Consider the following 20,290-nt stretch of genomic DNA (forward strand, 5'->3'; position numbering starts at 1 on the left):
TAATACATTTGGAATAATAGAATAATATAATATATAGACTTGAAATGAGTGGAATGTTACTTTATTGTTTGAACACCTTTTAATGGAAGGGAAATAAAATTTAAATTTCGTAATTTGAAAATTGATAGATCAAATTGAGTTATTCTTACTTATCAAAGATGTTGTTAGTACAATATTTCTTTCTTATATTATTATTCTATTTTTTTTGATGCGTATAGGATGTTCATTATGAATCTTTGAAGAGATATATCTCTTATATTTATGTTTAAAATAGAATCGGTAAATATAAATAGTAAATTTACAAAAAGTTTTTCTTTTTTGTTACAAGCACTCTAAATTGAGAAAAAGAAAATTAGGGTTTAACAAGGGATCATATATTTTGATAAATTAAGTATAAATGTGAATGTGAGATTCCACATTAGATCAAAATAAAGAAGTTGAATATCATATAAAAATAAAGTTTTATAAATATAATGTATGAAAATATTGTGTTTCATATATAACCAATTCACACTTTTCAAACAGATATACAATATGAATGAAATTCAGAGGAGGAGAAAATTTGTAGAGTAGAAATGTGAATATAAAGTTTCACTTTAGAAGAAATTGAAAAGTTATATATTTTATAGCATATAATAAAAGGTAAAGTTACTTAGTTAAATATAACAATAAAAGAATAGGGATAGAAAATTGTATGAGTTTTATATAATGTTAAAATCATAGTAGTTGGTATGGTGACATTACCCTTCCACTTAGGAAAGCAAAAGTCAAGTTGATTTATGTATATAGAAACAAGAAAAGTGGTAATAATGATGAACAACCACAATAAATCTTGCATTTAAAACATGTTCACATCTACTTTTTCAACATTTGAATTAAGCTAATAATTTAATTTCCATTACAAAAAACTTTGGATCAAGATTGTTGAAAAAATTCTTTTACATTTTTAAATTTTTTATATTTACTTGACTTTATTTTTATTCTTCTTTTTAAAAAATATTAAATTTTATAATTTTTAAATTATTTTATTTTATATTATATATTAAATGAATGTAAAAATGTCTCATCGTATGGTATGTATATCGTATGATAGATTGTTATTACTTTTAAAACAATAAATTTTAATCAGACTTATCATGTTTAGCTATCACATCAAACTTAGGATTCTAAACAATGAATATATGTAAGTTTAATAACACGTTGAAGATAATGGAGTACAGCAATCTGAATAGAGCCAAATGTTTTTTTGTTTAAATAACACGTTGCATATATTGTGAATTTTAATATGATAGTTATTTAAAATAATCATTTTTACTATATAATACTGACAGACTTCACATTTTAAAATAAAGATGTTTTTAACTATTAATTTTTAATATATATTTTACATATTTTAATTGCTTATATAGCATTAAGGGTAAGAAAACAAATAAATCTAAGACTTAATTACTTCAATGATTTCCACTTTAGAGGAATGTGTCAACTTAGTCACCCTTTTTAATTTTGTGTTAATTTTATCTCTAAATTTGTTAATATGCATCAATGTAATCCTTCTTATTAATTTTTCAGAAACGACATTAAGATTATGGTTATGTGGCAGTTAATAGATACATGTCAAAAATTTTAATTGTACACTGAAAATTGGGAATGTTTATGTGTCAAGTTTTTCCTTTTAATGATACACTGAAAATGAGATTGTTTATGTGTCAAGATTTTCCTTTTAATGAAAAAGATTGAAGTTTTCCCTAACAAGTGGTTTGGGGTTTCCACTGTTTGTTTCTCCTTTGTAATTGGTTGATGAAGTGTGTAATGTCTCGTAATCAAGCTTGTTCTTCTTGTTCTTGGAGGACACAAATCTATAACATCTCCTCTCTTGGTGGTTGGTTTAGGAGCTTAGGTTTTTCATTATGTGAAAGTTGCAATGTTGAAAGTGGCTAAAACGGTCAAGAATGATGGGAAACAATTTTGAAGTTGTCCTAAATACAAAGTTTGATCTATGATTTTAATTTTCATTTCAAGTATATATTTTTTTTTTCTTATTAACAATGAGTGTTTCATGTTAACAAAATCTTTGTTATTATTGGATTTTTTTTAAAAATAGAATGGAAATAAAGATTTTAACGGGTGTAATTATTTCAAATGGAGCAATGAAGATAACGGAGATGAAATGGGTGTTACTATTGGTAGACAAAGAAAGATCTATAAATTGAAAAAATCCTTTATGGTTTCTAAAAAATGGGTTAAGTTGCTAATAAAGATGATATGTTTTATGGGTTTGATTAACATAATTCTTGTTTGTATGTTGCTTAAACTTCCAAGAAATGTTGTAAAAGTGACATATGTTGTCATTAACAAGCTATATACTTTATAGGTTATACTAAGTGTGATGTACTTAGTTTTATATTGTAATCTCATTAAATGAATGAAAAGTGTTGTATGTTTTTATAATGTAACTTTATTAAATGAATGAGAAGTTTGAGTAATATGTAGAGAAGTATAGAAGTTAATTTTTGCTACAAAATATACATGAAATTAATTCTAGATACATTCAAATAGAGAATATTGTTCTTCAAAATAAATATGTTGCTAAGCAACATAAGTACATATAATAAGCAAAATAAAGTGCGGAGAAAAAAATAAGGTGTTTAATACATATTAAAGTTCCAAATTATATGTATTTCAAAATAGGCGAAATACATAATGAAGTTCCAAATACACATGGCAGTTGCAAATTATACATAAATATAGTTTCATGGTTTCCAAACTGGGCTCCTCTTATATGGAAATTTCTCTCTAATGATGGGTCTTGCAATTGGTTGAGTTTGTTAGGTTTATGGGAATTGGCATGCAATAATTTGACTTCCTTCACGTGGTATTGTTGGGTCTATTGAAGTTGGTTGAGTTCCTTCAGAATGTGCAAGAGGTGTGGTTGTTGGCTTTGTAGTTGGTGAGCTTGCCTAGTCTTCTATTTGAGAGGTTTGTGAGCAATTATTTCTTTTGTGATCTTATATGATTTTATCAAGGTTCATATATCTCCTCCATGGTAGACAATTCTTATTTTTCACGTAGTTGTGATCATATAATGAAACTTTGTTCATCAGTTATGGATCCTGTTCATGACTTCTTTTTTTAATGTAAAGGATGCAATTGATCTCTTACAAGGGAATTTCATAGTTTCTGCCAACCGAGAACATAATCCTTCTCAGAGTCAAGACATTGAAGCTATTGCTGTAAGTTCAATTTCTAGACTATATCTTTTTGGTTTTAGAAAAGTTATCAAATGCTTCTGTTCCACTGTTTTAAATCTGTAATGTTAAACTTGATTTTTGGAACCATCTTCTGGGTTCCAAGTCCTTGTGGGTAATTATAATTCAATAACATTAAAGTTTTTTTAAATGGCAGATTTATTACTCTACATGGTGCCTTTTTGCTTTGATGATTACTGGATGCAATTCCAGAGGATTTAAAACCAGATTTGGCTATCTTGTTACATACCTATAAGGATGTGTTTGCTATTCCTCAAGGCTTACCTCATAATAGGTCACATGATCATCATATTCCCTTGCTTCCTAATGCCAAAAAGAACAAAATGAGAAAATGGTATATGTTGCAGGAAGGTCTCGTTACCTCTAGGAAATAGTCCTTTTTCATCTCCAGTTAGTTGTCTTGTCCTTGTGAAAAAGAAAGATGAAGCATGGAGATTTTGTGTAGATTATAGAACCTTGACTGTTATTATTATTAAGGATAGTTTTCCTATGTCCACGCTAGATGAATTGATTAACGAATTATATGATTCCAAAAAAAATTTCAAATTAGATTAAGTCTGAATAGCACCAAACTTTTGTTAAACAAAGAGGATTGTTACAAGACTAATTTTAATGGCCCTTATGAGTGGATAATCATAGCATTTGGTTTGACTAATTCTCTAATTACATTCGATCCCTCATGAATGAGATTATGAGATTTTTACTGGTTTATTGAGAAAATATGATCCTGTCTTCGTTGATGAGATTATAATATATAGTTCTTCGTGGAATGAACATTTGCACCACTTGGAAGTCGTGTTCCAACTTCTAAGGTTGCACCAACTATTTGCAAAATTCTGAAAATGCTCTTTTGGTCTTTCTCAAATTGAATATCTTGACCATATAGTCTCGGGTGAAGGAGTATCAACTGATGATGAATCTGAGACTGTCAATTGTTGTTTAGAAATGTACTTGTGTGGTTTAAGTTATGCAAATCCGAGGAGTTGGATCAAGTTCTTGTGAAGGACTCATATCACCTTAACATAGACATGACAGCTTTTAAGATGGTATACAGAAGTGACCCTGTAGAATTGATAGGTATGTCTTGGGTAGTAATAATCTTACATATTTACAAGAGATGCTGCCGCAATCAAGGGACTTGACTCGATTGAAGGCAAATCTGTTTGAAGTTCAGCAGAACACGAACAGAAGTGCAGACCAAAAAAGGTTATAGATTAAATTCAAGGAAAAGACATGGTGCTAGTTAAGTTGCAGCCTTATAGATGGAACTCATCAGCTCTAAGAACAAAATCAGAAACTAGGCTTTGGGCCTATTCCAATTATGTATGTAGAAAATACGTCCTGTGGCATAAAATTTGCTTTTGCCAGGCGAAGCCAAAATACAGAGGATTATGTTATAGGTCAACGACAGGCGTCAAATGTTTCGGATGGTCTAAGAAACACACACAATTTTGTTGAGTAGCACTCCTTCAGTCTCATTCTTGTTTAGTGGCCATCACACTGTAATGCAGATATTCATCACAATTTTGTCATCTTTAATTTTCTTAATTTTACCTTTCATTGGACACTGAAAGAAACAATTATATATAATCATTTTTAGCTTAAGAGGAGCTTTTCAGCTAAAGAAAAACTAACAAACATCTTTCACTCCAGCTTTTATTTTAAACTTTAACTTAAAAAGAAAACAAAAAAAAAAAATTGAATATCAAAGAGTTGAAGCAGCATCTTAGGAACACATAACAGATTGTAGCATTCTACCCATGCAATGTACCTCATGAGGATGGAGTTGCATACGGAGGCCAGTAAAGATGAAATTGAATTTCGTAGACAACGTTGGGATCGTAAGGATTAAGAGGAGAAGACGTAACATAGCCTTGCACAAACAAGAAATCTTTAGTGCCTCCTACGACAGGAAGATTGGTGGAATCGACGATATCTACGATACCAACAACAGAAAGGGAGCCCTTGTGGTCCTTCAAACTAAGAGTTAGTATTGCAACTGAAATGCTTCGGCCGGTAGGACTAGATAACACTCTAGTTCCTTCTGCGAACCCAACCTGTTCGGAGGATTTGTTGGCTTCAACTGTCAAACGACCCAGATAGGCAAACACATCTGGTCCTCCTTCTATACCTAAGGTCAAATCATGTTGAAACAGTGTAAAGTTAAGGAATTTCAGGTCTTGGAGGTGCTCATGGGAGCTTGCAATGGCTTTCAATTGGATTATGGCCAAAACTAAAACACCAAGAACATACTTCTGTGAGGAAGCCATAATATGTTGGTTGCTTCTTCTCATCAGAATGGATACAACACTGATATCTCGTTTCATTATATACAAGAAAAATATATTTAATCGATGCTGATCAATATAAATCGATATGTTACATAAGTTATCTATATATTAATGTTAAAAAACATTATATTGATCAAATTGAATTTTAACATTTCCAAAATTAAAAGATTTAAATAAGCATAATTGAATATTAAAATTGAATTTTTATATATAATAAAAAAATAATAATATGTGTTTTTGTTGTAAACATGACAATATTATTTTAATCCTCTAAATTCTAGTTTATTGGAAATTTTAAAAATAATATATATTAACATCACGTGCATCTAATCTTGACATGTCATAAATTACCTCAACATAATTGCAACAGGACATGATCGAAATAAATTTACTTTTTTAGGAATATTAAAATAATCTTAGTGAAGAGAGTTTGAGTATTAATTTATATGAAATCTTAGTATTAAAATAAAATAAAATAAAACTAGTCATTATATTAAAAGTGGACATTCTCAATATTTTCAGTTTTATATCTTTTTGTGCACATTTCACACACACTATGATTAGTCCAACTTGCGAAAAAAAAAAATATCCAGTCCATCGTAGTCTTTTTATATGTAAACTTAGTTTCTTTTTAGTATCTCTTTACTATAAATTTTTAGTATGACATTTATTATTATTATTATTATTATTATTATTTAATTTTCACGACTTGGTTGATTGAAATTATTTAACTAAATCTGTTCCTAATTATTAATAATACATTTGAATGTAATATTTAAGTCTATTGAATATTAAACTCTAGTAGAGAATAAAATGTACTAAATTATATAATAATATAATATATAGGCTTGAAATAGAGTGGAATATTACTTTATTGTTTGAACACCTTTTAATGGAAGGGAAATAAAATTTAAATTTCGTAATTTGAAAATTGATAGATAATTCTTACTTGTTAAAGATGTTGTTAGTACAATATTTCTTTCTTATATTATTATTCTTTTTTTTATGCGTAGGATGCTCATTATGAATCTTTGAAGAGGTGAACATATAGATTAAAAAGGTATGAAAAGGAAAAGTAAGAGATATATCTCTTATATTTATGTTTAAAATAGAGTTGGTAAATATAATATAGTAAATTTAAAAAAAAAAATCTTTTTTTGTTACAAGCACTCTAAATTGATTGAAAGAAAATTAGGGTTTAACAAGGGATCATATATTTTGATAAATTAAGTATAAATGTGAATGTGAGATTCCACATTAGATTAAAATAGAGAAGTTAAATATCAAAAAAATTAAGTTTTATAAATATAATGTTTGAATGAAGTACATTTGTGTATATGGATATATATCATAGATGAAAATATTGTGTTTCATAGTGGTTATGGTTGTTAAATTTAGAAAGGATTAAGTCAGAAAACTGTGTTCACTCTTGTTGGAGAACTTTCATATATATACAAATAATCACAGTCTGTGAAACTGATTTTCAGCCCACTAAATAAGCTAAAATATCATATACATTTATTACATTTAATTATCCTAATTAAGAGAATAACTGTTACAAGCATCAATTTGCCAATTAGAAAAGATGTTGTGCTCAAGTTGGAATCGACGAGCGGCATTATTTTGACTATAAATCTTCTGCAGATAAGACCACATTGTGCTTGCAGTCTTGTAAGGACGAAGATTCAGGACAATGTTTGAATCCACGGAACTTAGGATCCAGGCCATGACTCTAGCATCTTTGACGGCCCACTTAGCATGAGCGACCTTATCTTTGTCTTTGTCAGGAGCGGGAGTGCTGCCATCAACATGACCTCACAATTATTTTTCGATGACAAAAATCTGGAATTGGAATGCCCAAGCAGAGTAGTTTTTTTTTTTCGTTAAAGCGAACGAACAAGACATCATATTTTTGGAACCCATGAAGCTAGGAAAAACAGAGACAAGAAGAATCGAAAATCGAAAGTTCGAAAGTCGAGAGTCGAGAGTCGAGAGTCGAGAGTCGAGAACAAGATTGAAAAAACCGCAAACTAGGTTTGGGAATCGTAACCTAGACTGATACCAAGAAGAATTCAAGAAGAAAAAAAAATCCAATAAAAAATTCAAGAGACAGAAACTAGAGATTGTCCATTGAAGCATAAATGCACAAGTTGAAAAAGAAATTTTTAGGGGCTGCCGGCGGCCATGGCGACCGACTGCCGGCAGATAACAAAGACAGCGGAAGCAGATCAGACAGACTCTGATACCATGTTAAATTTATAAAGGATTGAGCCAGAAAACTGTGTTCCCTCTTGCTGGATAACTTTCATATATATACAAATAATTACAATCTGTCAAGCTGATTTTCAGCCCACTAAATAAGCTAAAATATCATATACATTTATTACATTTAATTATCCTAATTAAGAGAATAACNAGCCNACTAAATAAGCTAAAATATCATNTACATTTATTACATTTAATTATCCTAATTAAGAGAATAACCGTTGCATATCTTTTCCATTCATTGACAATGGTTTCATATATAACCAATTCACACTTTTCAAGATATACAATGTGAAGAGAAAAATTGTGGAGTACAAATGTGAATATAAAGTTTCACGTTAGAAGAAATCGAAAAGTTATATATTTTATAAATATAATAAAAGGTAAAGTTACTTAGTTAAATATAACATAATAAAAAATACTGATAGAAAATTGTATGACTTTTGATATAATGTTAAAATTATAGTAGTTGGTATACCTTTCCACTTAGAAAATCAAAAGTGAAGTTGAATTGTGTATGTAGGAAGAAGAAAAGTGGTAATAATGATGAGAGGGTTTCTCCCTCAACGTCTCCAATTTCTCCCTCCACCTCCTCAAATTTTTCTATTTTATTAAAATGGCCTTTGATAAAAATGATTTTACTTTTACCTTTTACTTTTTATTTTCTTTTTTTTAAACCTTAATTCCCTTTCTCTGCAGCCGCAACACCCCTATCCCCATCCCAACTCCCGTTCAATAGATTTCTTCTTCCTTCTTTCTCTTATCTCTTCTTCCACTTCTACACTTTTCAAATTCTTAATCCCCTTTTCCTTTCAGTGCAGCGCCGCAGCACTCCACCTACCTCCACACTTTTGGATTTTTTCTTCTTCTCTCTTTCTCTTACATCTCTTTATCTCTTCTTTAAATTCAAAAGTTCCCGAGTACTTCCATTTTTGAGCTTTGTTCTCGTTGGATTTTCAATAGAAATGGAAATTAGATTCAACGGAAATGAAGAACCGTTGAATGTTCAACGAAAATGGAGATCCGTTGATTTTTTCAACATGTGGAGGAAGAAACATGTGGAGGTGGAGAGAGAAATCCTCTAATGATGAACAACCACTATAAATCTTGCATTTAAAACATGTCCACATCTACTTTTTCAACCTTTAAATTAAGGTAAGATGTTATTTTCAAAAGAAATATCACCATCCAAAGAAAATAGCAAAAGCCTAAATTGTCCACTCTTTTAATAATTTAATTTCCATTACAAAAACTTCGGATCAAGGATTGTTGAAAAAAAAAAATTGAGATATTTAAATTTTTTTATATTTATTTCACACTATTTTTATTTACTTTTTATTTTTTTCTTTCTTAAAAAATACAAAATTTTATATTTTTAAAATTATTTTCTTTATATTATATAAGAAATAAATATAAAAAATTGTTATAGTTGAGTTGCTCAGGATTGCTATTGCTTTTAAAACAATAAATTTTAATTAGACTTATCATGTTCTGCTATCACATCAAACTTAGGGTTGTAAACAATGAATACGTGGAAGTTTAATAACACGTTGAAGATAATGGAGTACAGCAAGCTGAATAGATGCAAACCCATCTTACCCTCTATATTATTATATATTAAATGAACGTAAAAATGTGTATCCTAGGATAGATTGTTATTACTTTTAAAAGAATAAATTTTAATGAGACTTATCATGTTTAGCTATCACATCAAACTTAGGATTGTAAACAATGAATATGTGTAAGTTTAATAACACGTTGAAGATAATGGAGTACAGCAATCTGAATAGAGCCAAATGTTTTTTTGTTTAAATAATACATTTCCTTCCAATCCAATGCAAACCCATCTTACACTCTATAAATTGCTGTTTTCTGTCCTACTCAAACAATTCAAAACAAAACCTACCATACAACCTTTTCATAGCTTATGTTATTAAAAAGTCATAGACTGTTATAGTATCTTAAAACAAATATGATAAAGTATAATTTATACATTTATTTATAATATTTTCTAAATAATGTAGTTCTGTGTAGGATATATCATTTCTCCCACGTGCAACATTTTATTCTATTGTATCTTCAAAGTTTTTCTTTTTATCATCTTTTATTTTACTTAAACTCTTGTAATTTAAATTTTATAAAAACAAAATAAAAAATTAACTTATATATATATATATATATATATATATATATATATAATTAAAATAAAATATTTTGTTAAATAAGATGAGAATATTATAATTCTTACAAAATATTATAAGATATTAATGATCTCAATCATCATTGTTTATGAATATATATCTATATATATATATATATATATATATATATATATATATATATATATATATTAATGTAGTATTTTATTCATTTAATTTGTTATAAAAATATTCATACATACATACAACAACAAAATTGCATATATTGTGAATTTTAATATGATAGTTATTTAAAATCATCATTTTTTACTATATAATACTCACAAACTATCACATTTTAAAATAAAGATATTTTTAACTATTAATTTTTAACTGATATATTTTACATATTTTAATTGTGTATATAGCATTAAGGGTAAGAAAACAAATAAGACCTAATTACTTCAATGATTTTCAGTTTGGAGGAATGTGTCAACTTAATCATCGCTTTTAATTTTGTGTTAATTTTGTCTCTAAATTTGTCAATATACATCAATGTAATCTTTCCTATTAGTTTTTTAGAAACTACCTTAAGATTGTGGTTATGTGGCAAAGGTTAACAAATACATGTCAAAAATTTTAACTGTACACTGAAAATGGGATTGTTTATGTGTCAAGTATTTCCTTTTAATGGTACAATGAAAATCAGATTGTTTATGTGTCAAGTTTTTCCTTTAGTTTAATATCTATTTTGATTCCTCGGTTTGTAGGATGTATTCAAAGTTGTCCTTCTTTTTCTCAAAAGTTCACAATCATCCTGTATTTTGTAAAAACAATTCAAGTTGATCATTTTTCTTACGACATTAAAAAACTAACAACAAAGTTGCTCTCGTGGCCAAAATTAAATGAGTTGTCCGATTAATCCAATTAGTTGGCAAACTCAGCCAACAAGAGACTGCCACATGGCAATCCTCTTTCCACTCAAACCCTAATCCCTTTTCCCCTTTCTCTGTTCAACGTTGAGGTTTCCAACACCGTCATCGCCCCGTGTGCCTTCGCTCTCTCCACTATTGTTTCGCGCCCCATCTCCCCACCCTTCTGCACGATCACCACGCACCTGCTCACTTTCACTCCCATTGTGCCCAACACACGGTAGTCCATCTCCCTTCCGTAGCAGATGGAGCATAAGGTCTTCTCGACAAGACACTGCTCCGTGCTCAGGATCCACCTCGTCCATTTTTTTATCACATTGAATACAAGCCTGCACCAATCATGAAGACCAACCTGCAACCCAAAAACCAGGCTTTGATGACCCTGCCCCTACCGTCTCCACTTTCAAACTCACCTGTGACCAACTCAACAGCCTCAAGGCTAAGTCAAAACCAACATGGTATGCTACCAGCAGAATCCACGATGTATTAATGCGAATGGACAACAAATATTCGAGATCCATTTTTCACTATTTAGAGTTACAACCTGATCTAAAAGTGCTTGTTCGTGGATCGCATACTCTGGGTGTCCCAACCTTGGCAACACTAGCTGGGTAAGGCTTCCAATCCATGATGCTGACTTTAGGTGAGGAAGACCCATTTTCATGGGACCTGGTAGGATTGCCTATGAGGGGCTTTCTTTCATTATTCCCAGCTCTACAAATGATGGCAGCATGTCACCGAGGGCCTTCGCCAAAATGCGCTGAGAGGGAGGAGTGAACTAGGAAAGAGAGGAATGTTGAGTTTGAGGAAGTAGAGATAAAAAGTTTTTCCATCAGAGAGAAGTTTTCAGAGGAGGAGGGTGTGAAGAGTGAGGAAAACGCAGAGAGTAGAATCAGAGAATGCCACGTAATGATAAATTGTACAATTCATTCAGGTTTTGCCACGAAGGCATCTCTGCCGATTTTTTTAACGCCGTAAGCAAAAAGGACCGACGTGAACCTTTTTTGCAAAATATAGGACGATTGTGAACTTTTGAAAAAAAAGGAGGATAACTTTGAACAGACCCTTCAAACTGAGGGACCAAAATAGGTATTAAACTTTTTCTTTTTAATGAAAAAGATTGAAGTTTTCCCTAACAAATGGTTTGGGTTTCCACTGTCTGTTTCTCCTTTGTAGTTGGTTGATGAAGTGTGGTCCTAAATAAATGTTGGTTGATGAAGTGTGTAATGTCTCGAAATCAATCTTGTTCATCTTGCTTGTGGGAGGCACAAATCCATAGCGTCTCCTCTCCTGGTGGTTGGTCTAGGGGCTTAGGTTTTCCATTGTGGAGAGGTTGCAGTATTGAGAATGGCTAAAACTGTCAAGAATAATGAGAAACAATTTTGGAGTTATCCTAAATACAATGTTTGATCGTTTTAATTTTGGAGTCAAGAATATATATATATATATATATATATATATATATATATATATATATATATATATATATATATATATATATATATATATTCTTATTAACAACGAGTGTTTCCTTTTTACAAAATCTTTTTTATTGTTGGATTTTTTTAACAATATAGTGGAAATAAAGATTTTAAAGGGTGTAATTATTTCAAATGGTGTAATGAAGATAATGAAGATGAAAGGGGTGTTACTATTGGTAGACATAGGAGAAAGATCTATAATTTGGAAAAATCCCTTATTGTTAATAGGGATTATATGTTTTGTAGATTTGATTAACATAATACTTGTTTGTATGTTGCTTAAACTTCCAAGAAATGTTGTAAAAGTGACATATGTTGTCATTAGCAAGCTATATACTTTATAGGTTATAGTAAGTCTAATGTACTTAGTTGTATGTTTTTGTATTGTAATCTCATTAAATGAATTAGAAGTGTTGTATGTTTTTATAATGTAATTTTATTAAATAAATGAGAAGTTTGAGCAATATGTAGAGAAGTATAGAAGTTAATTTTTGTTGTAAATACACATGATATTAATTCTAAATACACTCAAATAGAGAATATTGTTCTTCAAAATAAATATGTTGCTAAGCAACACAGGTATATATAGTAAGCAAAATAAGGTGCTTAGAAAAATAAGGTGCTTAGTACATATTGAAGTTCCAAATTATATGTATTCCAAAATATGCAAAATACATAATGAAGTTCCAAATACATATGGCAGCTGCAAATTATACATAAATATAGTTTTATGGCTTCCAAACTGGGCCCCTCCTATATGAAAATTTCTCTCTAATGATGGGTCTTGCAATTGATTGAGTTTGTTAGGTTTATTGGAATTGACATTCAATAATTTGACTTCCTTCAAGTGGTATTGTTGGGTCTATTGAAGTTGGTTGAGTTCCTTCAGTATGTGCAAGAGGTGTGCTTGCTGGCTTTGTAGTTGGTGGGCTTGCCTAGTCTTCTATTTGAGGGGAGGGGCTTGTGGGCAATTATTTCTTTTCTGGTCCAAGTTCTCTACATATCTCACATCTATTATGTGTTTCATATTGTCTTAGTTGTGTTTCATCATTCTTTAACTCTCAAGACTCTAGTTTTAATTTTTCTTTTTTTTTTTTATCTTCCAGGCAAGTCCCATTGGAGGCAAAACATCATGATTAGAAGTCATCTCCCATAGATGAGAACCATTAATAGGGTATATCACTGAAAGGTATGTTTCTACAACAACCTTAAGTTGACCCTCACCCTCCATATCAACTTCAGGTTCACATTCATCTTCACCCTTAACCTCATCGATACAACCACCCTTATTACTATCACCCTCATGAGAAAAATATTCCAACATATTTACTATTTGAGGCTCGAACACTATGTGTACAACATACAAGTGAACTTTACCATTGAGTGTGGCAATGTTCACCATATGACATGTCATTTTGTCATCACACAAAAATTTCAAACTTCCTTCCAACACAAAACCTTCACCTATTGAATACCACATTCCTTTACAATGACGTAACTCATCTCCTACAAAATTGACAAAAATCTCAAAGTAGTTCCATTTGTCTGAGTCACATAACAAAGTACTGCTTTCTCCAAAATATTTCAATGACTCGTTATTCATATACTTTCCATCATGGTGAAACACTACATCAAAACTCGACTCATACATCTCAACTAATACACACACCTCTATGATATATGAAAATGCCCTAAGAATATAAAAGATATTACATTACATACCATAAACACACTAAAAAACGAATTTAAAATGGGGACCACAACCTCAAGATCCACACATATGTGGACCACCACTATCAACTAATTTCATAAACAACCACGTATATTAAAAGTGGGCATTCTCAATATTTTCAGTTTTATATCTATTTGTGCATATTTCACACACTGTGATTAGTCCAACTTGCAAAAGAAAAATATCCAATCCATCAGTCTTTTTATATGTAAACTTAGTTTCTTTTTAGTATCTCTTTACTATAAATTTTTAGTAAGACATTTATTATTATTATTATTATTATTATTATTATTATTATTATTATTATTATTTAATTTTCACGACTTGGTTGGTTGAAATTATTTAACTAAATCTGTTCCTAATTAATAATAATACATTTGGATGTAATATTTAAGTCTATTGAATATTAAACTCTAGTATTATAATATAATATATAGGCTTGAAATAGAGTGGAATATTACTTTATTGTTTGAACACCTTTTAATGGAAGGGAAATAAAAATTAAATTTCGTAATTTGAAAATTGATAGATAATTCTTACTTGTTAAAGATGTTGTTAGTACAATATTTCTTTCTTATATTATTATTCTTTTTCTTTTTTCTTATGCGTAGGATGCTCATTATGAATCTTTGAAGGGGTGAACATATAGATTAAAAAGGTATGAAGAGGAAAAGTAAGAGATATATCTCTTATATTTATGTTTAAAATAGAATTGGTAAAGATAATATAGTAAATTTAAAAAAAAAAATCTTTTTTTTACAAGCACTCTAAATTGATTGAAAGAAAATTCGGGTTTAACAAGGGATCATATATTTTGATGAATTAAGTATAGATGTGAATGTGAGATTCCACATTAGATTAAAATAGAGAAGTTGAATATAAAAAAATAAAGTTTTATAAATATAATGTTTGAATGAAGTATATTTATTTATATTTATATTTATATATATATATATATATATATATATATATATATATATATATATAATAGATGTAAATATTGTGTTTCATAGTGGTTATGGTTTCATATATAACCAATTCACACTTTTCAAGATATACAATGTGAAGAGAAAAATTGTGGAGTACAAATGTGAATATAAAGTTTCACGTTAGAAGAAATTGAAAAGTTATATATTTTATAGAATATAATAAAAGGTAAAGTTACTTAGTTAAATATAACATAATAAAAAATAGTGATAGAAAATTGTATGACTTTTGATATAATGTTAAAATTATAGTAATTGGTATGGTGACATTACCCTTCCACTTAGGAAATCAAAAGTGAAGTTGAATTGTGTATGTAGGAAGAAGAAAAGCGTTGGAGTGCAAACAAAGTCCCACATTGAGTAGAAGAAGGGTTGGTCAAGAGTTTATATATACATAGATTTCTCCAATGGTAAGAAGCTTTTTGGAGTGGTACCAAAAGCAAATCCGTGAGGGCTTGGCCCAAAGCGGACAATGTCTTACCATGTGTGGAGATATATGTGTGTGTCAAACCTCCCCCGTGTGTGTCGCACCTCCCCTCAACAAAAAGTGGTAATAATGATGAGAGGGTTTCTCCCTCCACCTCTCCAAATTTTTCTATTTTACTAAAATGGCCTTTGGTAAAAAAGATTTTACTTTTACCTTTTACTTTTTACTTTCTTTTTTTTTAAACCTTAATTCCCTTTTCCCTGTTATTGCAGCCACAACACCCCCACCCCACCCTCGTTCAATAGATTTCTTCTTCTTCCTTCTTTCTCTTATCTCTTCTTCCACTCCTACACTTTTCAAATTCCTAATCCCCTTTCCCTCTCAATGCAGCGCTGCAGCACCCCACCTACCCCTACACTTTTGGATTTTTTCTTCTTCTCTCTTTCTCTTACATCTCTTCATCTCTTCTTTAAATTCAAAGGTTCCCGAGTGCTTCCATTTTTGGGCTTTGTTCTCGTTGGATCTTCAATAGAAATGGAAATTAGATTCAACGAAAATGAAGAACCGTTGGATGTTCAACGAAAATGGAGATCCGTTGGTATTTTCAACAAATTTCAATATCCGTCAATGAATATCACTATTAAGTTCAATCTTTCTTTTTTTTTGTTTCATATGTTCGTAATTGTTGTTGAATCCCATTTTTGTTGAACTTGTTAATAAGCCTAGATTTGGCTGCAGAGTTACAATATTATTGCTTCATGTATAAACTTTCAAAAGTATATTAGAGTATGAAATTACACGTTAACTTAACCCGTGGTGGTTCTACGGTTTTTCATTTTAATTTAGTTTTGTAGGTCATCTGCTAATGTTGAAACTGGGTCTCAATCGTTGAACCAGTTACTGCTTCCAGCGCTCTCAACATCAAATGAATTAACTCCCCTGCAAAGGTTGATCCTAAAGTGGATGCAGAGACTTCACTTGCTCTCGTTCCTTTAGGCGAATAGAGAAATGGATCTTCCATTTCTTACGTTTTTTACTCTTTTTTTTCTTTTTTTAACTTTTTATTGAGGGGCAAACGTAGAATGAAGAGGTGGAGGAAGAAACATGTGGAGGTGGAGGTGGAGGGAGAAACGTTTTAATGATGAACAACCACTATAAATCTTGCATTTAAAACATGTTCACATCTACTTTTTCAACATTTAAATTAAGGTCAGATGTTATTTTCAAAAGGAATATCACCATCCAAAGAAAATAGCAAAAGTCTAAATTGCCCACTCTTCTAATAATTTCCATTACAAAAACATCGGCTCAAGGATTGTTGAAAAAAAAATTGAGATATTTAAATTTTTTATATTTATTTCACACTATTTTTATTTACTTTTTATTTTTTATTTTTTTTTGTAATTTTTACTCTATGTAAGAATTTCACACTTTTATTAATCTTTTATTTGGAAGATGCAGAAATATAAAAGAAAATTTTAAATTTTTATGACCTATATTCTTATTTTTTATGTTACATTACCATACTTTGTGCTTTATTTGGGAGATCTTATAAGATTAATATTTTATTTTTGTAACCCCTGGGAGATGCTCTTATATTGGTTTCAAAGGAAATGTAATAATTCTCTTAAATAAACTCTCAAGTCTGAATTTAGTGAATTAAAAAATATATATAACTGGAAGTGAAGATCCTAAAAAAGTGGTTTATGAAGTTTTTCTACGTATAGATTAATCATTTACAAAATCAATATACATCTATAATTCTATAATATGGTAAAAAAAATACATTATTGGAAAAACTTGTTATGTTTGAGATTGCAAGAAAAAAGTAATTGCAAAATTGTATTTATGATATGAGTTTAATATTATGCACTGCAGTACCCAAAGGCTAAATGACCTTGGTGACGAGTCTAGGTCGCTTCCCCTTTGGAGACAGGTAATATATTGCCTTTGTTATAGAAGAATTTTACTACCCAAAAATTGAAAAGTTTGCTCTTATCAATGTATATATGCAAACAATGCAACTGTGGTGATTCAATCTGATTTTCTATTTTTTGCTTATGTTACCAATGCTTTAACACAGGCAGAGCCTCGATTTCTTGGAATAATTATCTGTTGGAAGTGCTCATAGAGAACAAGGTAGGCTGTTTTAAACTTGTTCATATACTTTTTTGGTTCCTTGATTTCTTATGCATTCGTATATTACTAAGTAATTAATAATGTTTTAATTCTGTGCATGCAGCTTGACCCATACTTACTCCCTATCGTCCAGGGCAGTATCCTTATCCCATCGTTATATATGTATTCCTTTACTCATTTTTTGACGAGTAATATTTGCTTTATTTTGACCATTTATACTGTTATATGTCAATCAATCAATTATTTCTTTTTAGGATTATCCTTAACAAATCATTAGGTTTTCATCACTTTGAATCTGCTATCGGGAAAGATATTATTGAAATCACGTTAATCGCTAGGAGATGCACGAGAAGAAATGGTATTTAATATGTTTTAATAAATTTGTATTTGTTTCTTCATTATCTATGCACTTACGAAGTTTTTACTTGTGCTTTGTTTACCATTTGGAAAAATCAACCTTTTCTGCCATTAAATTAATGATGTCGTTAATTTGAAAGATTGTTAGGATGGTTTGCACTTTGCAACTATCGTGTTCTTCTTTAGGTCTCTACTAATTATTGTTCCTATTTGAAGATCCACTAGACAAACCAAAACCCCTCACTACACTGTTCTCTTACCAACCATACCCATAGTCCTTCTTACAATCTTTCATCAACCAGATCTTTTGTGCCCAAGAGCCCTTTTTCATCAAGCTTTATCTTTTGTAAAGAGTGTCCCAAGTGATGAAATTAAGGCATTAGAAGCAAACCATGCATACTTGGTCTCTTGGTAACTTGGCCTCCTGGGAGACATTGTAGGGTGGGTTTATAAATTGGAACACAAACCTGATAGATAAATATATAAATATAAAGCTCATTCGGTGGCCAAGGGATACATACAATAGGTTGGCGTTGATTTTTTTATATCTTTTCTCCTGTTATAAAGCTCACTTCAATTTGAATCCTCCTTGAAATAGCAGCAACCAAAAATTGACATCTTGTTCAAATGGATGTCAGTGATGCTTTTTTCTTTTCTTTTCTTAGTTGATTTTTTTTTGGAGGTTTATACAAAGGTTACTTTGTGTAGACCATATATTTATTTTGAGATCATACATCGCTCTATTCAACTTGCAGACCATAGATTTATCTTAAGCTTCAACATCAAAAAAAATTATTTACACCAAGTTGAAATATAGGCCATTTGTGACTAAGTTCACGAGTGAGAATGTGAATCATGGCAGGTCTAATAATAGGAGATAATGTTCTGAAAATCATATTCAAACCTTTTATTAAATCTTTCTGCCACCAATCTAGCCTCGTAATTGTTTATTGAGCTATCTCCATTTTCTTTGACTCTGAGATCCTTTTTGCTTCCAACGTGAATCCTGCTTGGAGATAAAGGAACAAGAATCCAAGTATTGTTTTTCTATAAAGCAACAAACTATTTTAGGATAACCTATTTATGAGGTAAACAACAATGGTGAGAGCATGATAAGATTTAGGGAAGAGAGGTTTGACTAATAAGAAGAGAAAGACTCATTTCAACTATGTGTCATGTTTTCTCTTCACCACTTTGGCGATGAGTAATAAATGATGAATAATGCCCCATCTTATTAAGTTAGCAAATAATAACATGAAATTCCCACCCCTTCCCCCCAATAATGTGTTTATATATTAAATTGCAACTCAACCATGCTTTTGAACTGTTTAAAAACTTTCAAGGCATTAGATTTATTTTTAAGAAGATCTATCCATGTGAAAGATGAGTGGGCATCTGTAAGGAAGTTGCACGGAAAAAAAATGCCAGAGAAGAGAGAATATTCAGAGAAGAGAAGAGAAAAATTTCAGAGAAGGAATTTTACTCATATATTCTTGTCCCCCTCTATTACAGTATTGTATTATATATGCACTTGGTTCTGCCTTGCAGTAATAATCATGTGCAGATAGCAATAAAAGAAAAAAATACAATAATAATTCCAATCATTTCTTACTAACCGAATTCCCCTTTTTACTGTTTGTTGGACACGTGACCACATAATCTTTTAGGCGATGTGGTTGTTTTGTGATTTTTTGGCTCTCTCCTCTAACAGATTCTTAACTGCTGGAGCTGGAGTAACAAATGTGTTTGGGCTTCTGGAAGGAGTGAGGGAAATGGGCCCTTCAGCCCTTACATCTCCTATGGGTTCGAGAAACACCTTGTCCTCGAGGTCGAATTGTTGTTGAATCTGTACCCAAGGTTCCCAGCTTGCTTCCTCAAGAGGTAGACCTTGCCACTCAATCAGGACTAGAATTTTTGGAGGAGTAGAATTATCCCATTTCCAGTCCAGAATGGCAACTGGTTCTTACACAAGCTGATTATCCTCAATGTCAGGTGGAAGTGGCAAGGGGGAAGAGGGTATTGGCCCTTTGTGAGGATGAAGGATGTTAACATGAAAGACGTTGTGAATCTTGGCAGTAGGGGGAAGGTCCACTTCATACGCAACCTCTCCAATTTTCCTTGTGATTTTGAAAGGGCCAAAAAATCATTTCGTAAGTTTCCCATGGGTAATGCCTGTCACAGAGGATTGTTGACGAGGACGAAGACGAATGGACGGAGACGAATGTAAACCCAATTATCTACCTCAAACTGTAAGTCTCTTCGATGGCGGTCAACCC

The 20,290-nt window shown here is 30.8% G+C and overlaps 1 protein-coding gene across 1 annotated transcript; it reads right to left on the reverse strand.

Annotated features, from left to right (window-relative positions):
- Window positions 1-3,408: 3,408 nt before the first annotated feature.
- Window positions 3,409-5,549, reverse strand: LOC106767838. Its single transcript, XM_014652792.2, has one exon. It carries the CDS (start codon window positions 5,534-5,536, stop codon window positions 5,039-5,041), a length of 498 nt encoding a protein of 165 aa, XP_014508278.1. The 5' UTR covers window positions 5,537-5,549; the 3' UTR covers window positions 3,409-5,038.
- Window positions 5,550-20,290: the final 14,741 nt, after the last annotated feature.

This window comes from Vigna radiata, chromosome 7, assembly GCF_000741045.1.
Source record: "Vigna radiata var. radiata cultivar VC1973A chromosome 7, Vradiata_ver6, whole genome shotgun sequence".
Taxonomy (NCBI): Eukaryota; Viridiplantae; Streptophyta; class Magnoliopsida; order Fabales; family Fabaceae; genus Vigna; species Vigna radiata.

Coding starts and splice junctions, on each gene's coding strand:
- LOC106767838 (XM_014652792.2), bottom strand. CDS start 5,536: ATGGCTTCCTCACAGAAGTATGTTCTTGGTGTTTTAGTTTTGGCCATA.